The sequence below is a fragment of the Gastrolobium bilobum genome, unplaced genomic scaffold (assembly GCF_033153095.1).
Source record: "Gastrolobium bilobum isolate Gb01-03AN ecotype WA unplaced genomic scaffold, APGP_CSIRO_Gbil_v1 utg3288, whole genome shotgun sequence".
Lineage (NCBI taxonomy): Eukaryota > Viridiplantae > Streptophyta > Magnoliopsida > Fabales > Fabaceae > Gastrolobium > Gastrolobium bilobum.
The window spans coordinates 189247-194591 of NW_026899098.1; the positions used below are offsets into that span (position 1 = coordinate 189247).

The 5345-nt window shown below is 30.1% G+C and overlaps 1 protein-coding gene across 1 annotated transcript; it reads left to right on the top strand.

Moving 5' to 3' along the window:
* Positions 1-415: 415 nt before the first annotated feature.
* LOC133287165 (uncharacterized) lies at positions 416-778 on the top strand. The gene has a single exon (XM_061484729.1). The coding sequence runs from the start codon at positions 416-418 to the stop codon at positions 776-778; it is 363 nt and encodes a 120-aa protein (XP_061340713.1).
* Positions 779-5345: the final 4567 nt, after the last annotated feature.

Consider the following 5345-nt stretch of genomic DNA (forward strand, 5'->3'; position numbering starts at 1 on the left):
AAATGCGCATGCCTGAAATGACCAAGACATGCGGAAGCGGCATGACTAAAACATTTTTAAATTGTTAATTTAACGAGGACCCTGTGCGGTCTTATTCTTGCAAGTTACAAGGTTTATTGACAATTGATTTTTCTTGGGAAAAAATATTTGTCTTTTAAAATGACAGAACTTATATCTTTTTACTCTCTTTATAAAAGAGAGAGGTGAGACTCATATCTTTATATTTTTTTGTATACTTTTTTCTTTTTATCTTTTTCTCTCACTTAAAATAACAAAACTTTATATCATTTAAAATGATACATACTTTTCCTTATAAATATACAATATAAGTTTCAACATTTCTTCAAAGCAAAACAAGAGCCTTTCTTATCATACTCCTATTTCTCAGCTAAAACCTTCAGGCTTCAGCATGATAATGAAGTACTCAACTCTAGTTTACACTCATCTGAAATGGGTGTTAAATTTCCTTGTATATTATCCCTTCTACAGGCTCCATCATTCTCAAGTGAAAAAGATTGGAGAAGAGCAGAGTATGTGCCATTGTGAATCCACCCCTGGCTCAGAGGAAGGTGTAGATTGTGCTGAGTGTGAATGCAAAATTGGAGGAGGAGAGGAGATTAGAGAGGTGGGGTGTGACAAAGTCTTTCACAGAGATTGCCCTGTTTGCACAGAATCGGTGGGACCAAGAAGGGCTATCAGTAAGCTTGGAGCTGAAGTTCTGTTGTTTAAGTTTGGTTCTATCCGCACTGATGACCGTGATAAGTGGTGGCTACGCTGAGTAACGCAATCAGCAAGTGAAGCATTGAAGAATATATAATTGTCTTGCTGGTTTTGAAAATGAGTTATTTTATGCTAATAAAATAAAATTATAAGAAAGATCTATAAATGATTGCAGAGAAAATAAATAAATATTAGATTCACTTTTGTGTGCAAAAAGATGAATTATCTTATATTAAATGAAATAAATACAACCCATAAACTATTTACTAAGTGTAATTATCTTCTTTGCTGCGCAAATGAAAGAATGACAGTCTGCTTAATGAGATTTTTATATGAATATATGATACAAGTCTCTATCCGGCGCAAATAAATAAATAAATAAATATATATATATATATATATATATATATATATATTAAGGGATTATATTTTTTATGCAACAGGAAATATTTATCTCATGTTGCTCTTATAATTTTATGTGGATCTCATTACATGGGAAAAGAGAAAAAAAAATTAAAGTGGGACTCATCTTTTTGAGTATATAAAAGAGAGTTGTTGTCTCATGTGACATGAAATTAATATTTCTTATATATTAATTTATCATATTATAGAAGAAAAAAATCTTCCCCAACTGACATAAAACCAAAGCTCATGACTAAATGTGATATTTTTTTTTAAAAAATGAAAATGAAATTTGCAGGTCTCGTGACTCGCAATGGGTCTTATTAAAATCACCAAAAATTTATATATATAAAAAAAAAAATCACCAAAAATTTCTACCTTTTTTTGCCCTTTTTTTTTTTGCAAATTAACGTATAATAATAATTGGTGTCATTTTCTCAAATTCAACACAATTCGTCTTAACTAGGGGTGATAATTTGGGTTGGCTCGTCCCAACCATCATCGATCCGTCAAAAATGAGGAGGAGCAGATTGGTCCGCCATTAAATAAGGGCTGAAAAAATAAATTCATCTCATTTTATGGTGGGTTGACGGATTGACGGGTCAACTCACCAACCCACCAATTAAAAAATGTATACTATTATTCAGTTAAACATTCTTTAAGAACTCATTTGTCTTCCTATATAGATAACATTTGTCATAAATAAAATTGTTCTTCTTTATTTTTTCTAGGAAGTACTAAGATAACAAATATTTGGACATCACAAAAAGCTTAATGACAAATGAAATACTCCTTAATTGTAAAAAAAAATTTATAACCCGACGGGTCAACCTATCCTGCGGCAGGTTGAAACCGTTCTGACCCACTTTTGGCCAGGGCGGGTTGAAGTGACTTAGGGGGTTGAAAATCTCAATCCAACCTGTCTCGTTTTGACGGATTAACCCGCCGGGCTCAACCCATATTATCACCTTGAGTCTAAACCATAAATCGATACCATAAATATTTTGACGTATTATATTAGTAGGTTATGATAAGTGTTGTCTCCCTTAATATATATATATATATATATATATATATATAGGGGTTTGATTTTCTCATGTTGAATGAGAATTCAATTCTCATGTTGTAGAGATAAAAAGCATGTGGGACCCATGTGTTAGAAAAAATTATATGTAGGACCCATGTCAGCACGGAAATCGAAGGGTGTGTAGGAAAATTTGAATTCTCATGTTGAATGAGAATTATAAAATCCATATATATATATATATATATATTTATATTTATATATAATAATAATAATATCATGTGGTTTGCAAAATTTAGGAATTACGGAGAAAATATGCTTACATGACAATGTTGTCAAACTCGAGTTTCTACGTAAAAATAGAAAAGGGTGGTAGAACCGTAAAACTTAGAAACGACACGAAACATAAAGTTTTTACTTTCTACTACTTAAGGTCAAGATACAAAATTATATATATGCATATAAAAAAATATCACATAATGAACATGTGTGTTTCTATCTAAAAAGAAAAAAAAATTGATAACCAAGTGTCAAAAGTATAAACAGTGATAACTAACAAGTAATGGATAACCAATCTGCTCTAACTGCTTCATACACTCTGCAGATTTTGGATAATCACATATAATTCTACTTCTTTCAATGCACACAATAGTACAAAAACACAAAACGATTCTCATAGCATAACTTATAATAGAATTGCAGCTTTATAAGATATAATTATAAAAGACATATATATAAACAAAAAGATATCAAGATACTCTGCATATGATTTGGGAAAAACGAAAATTTGGGTTTTTTTTTTATTTCTTTTTTTGTAATTTTTTTTTTAAATTCATTTTAAGTAAAATTGGTCAAAACGGTAAAAACATAAGTTTTTACCATTTTTACACTTACATTTTTATTTGCGTTTCAATACACACCACTCTAGTAAAAACATAAAAATATAAATTTTTACACTAAATTTTGATAACAATATTACAGGAACTAAAAATTTGGTTGCTGTTTTTTTATATCGGCCCAACCAAGCAAGCGATACGAACAAAACAAGCCCAATAGACTGGGAAACAAGCTTAGGTACTTGGAGGAATGAGGTCTGAACTGAAAATTGCCATCATTTTATTATAAAAGGCATAAAAAAACCGCAAGATTTAAATAAATCAACAGTTGATATTAGATCTATGATTTTTTATTTTTACAGTGATACATGAAAATTAAAAATTGGATGTGAATTTTCTCATATTAAATAAAACATGACATGATCATGTAGGAGAATCATAACCATATATAGGTGGATTAGTGGTGATAAAAGAAGAGAAAAAAAAAAATTGAAATAAATAGTTACAAAATTATCACCGTTGATTTACTTTTGCATGATTATGATTTTTCCATATAGCTATGTCATGTTTTATTTAACATGAGTGGATCCAATGATAGGTTTTACATTTAAGGGGAAAATTGTTGAAATATTCAAGTGTGATGAATCTTATATTGATTGCTAATAGATTAAGTGAAATGAATATAAGAGGATGGACCTATAAATTCAATGTCTTAAAATTTTGGATTATGACATGATGTCGAATCCACTTGATGTGATTGACCTACCTTAGCCCATTAGTTATAATTCCTCGCCACAAGCTATCCAGCCCAACACTTATGTCACGTTTTTAACATATCTACATATTCAAAATTTAAACTCAAAATCATTAATTAAACTGAAATCATCCTTATTAATTGATTTGTGTGCTTGATGATTTTCATTAATTTGATTTTGACCTGGGTATGTAAGATTTTTTTTTGTTTTTAACAATCATGTAATTTTAGCCATACCATTTTTTTTTTTGGTAATTTAGCCATACCATTTCAATAATACGATAATATACATAGTTGAATAATAATATGAAAAATACGATTGTATTTCAATATTGAATTCTATCACATATTGAATCAAGTAAAAATAAGCATTTCAAAATGAAAAAGATGTAAAGTTATGTCATTTTAAATAAGAGAAAGAAATAGATAAAGGGAGAGAGTGCATAAAAACTATAAAAGTGTAGATTTGTGAGAATGAAATGACAAAAGTTATGTTATTTAAAAACACAAACACTTTTCCCTCTCAAAATATACAAACCATTATTAACACGTGAATGAGGTGATGAGGGTAAGAGGGTTGGTGATACAACACGATACATCATCAGTTTTTCAGAACTGTGGAATGCATGTTGCTTGCATAGCTGCGAGATTATCACTGGTTGCTACCAGCGGGCCGGGTCACCGTGCTCAGTAGGGTGGGGGTAGAAGCTTGATAACACTACAAAACATAACTTTGATGGTGACATATATATATATATATATATATATATTTGTATTGGCACATTAATTTGGGGGGGAGGGGGAATCACAGGGGAGATAAGTAATAAAAAAACATAAGGGGTAAGAAAGCATAGAGATTTTTTGAACTTTTCCCTTAAAAATAAAATTTAAAAATTAAACTTCCATTTACCAAAAAATAGAAGAAGTAAGCTTCCATATAAATCGTGCTAAATGGTCGTAACTTTGTTAAAAACATATTTTACAAAACCGCGCATTAAATGGCAAGTGAGACACAAAACTTCTTTAAACTTACACTACTTTAAAAATAAAATTTGAAATTGCATGAAATTCAAAATTACGAAATAAAGTCTATTTTGTCATTCGTTTAAGTTTAATGTATCCATGCTAGAAAAGTTTATAAACAAGGGAAAGATTCGTTTACAAAACTTTTTTTATAAATTTTTGCAAATTATACTATGTACTCCCGGAAGAACATAGTGTAACCTAGTATTTTCGTGAAAAAATATAGTGTAATTAGTAAAAGTTTGTAAATAAAAAATTTGTAAATGGAACTCTTTCCTTATAAATATACCCAAATGTTTCAACATTTCCTCAAAGCAAAACAAGAGCCTTTCTGATCAGACTCCTATTTCTCTCCCCAAATCTTTAGTATGGTCAAGTCACGAAGTACTTGACTCTTATTTACACTCATCTGAAATGGGTGTTAGATTTTCTTGTATATTATCCCTTCTACATGCTCCATGCATGGTTCTCATTTCCCAAGAATTGGAGAAGAGCAGAATATATGGCATTATAAATATTTACATTCCAACCCTGGCTCAGAAAGGGGTAGATTGTGGTGTGTGTGAATGCAAAATTGGAGAAGAAG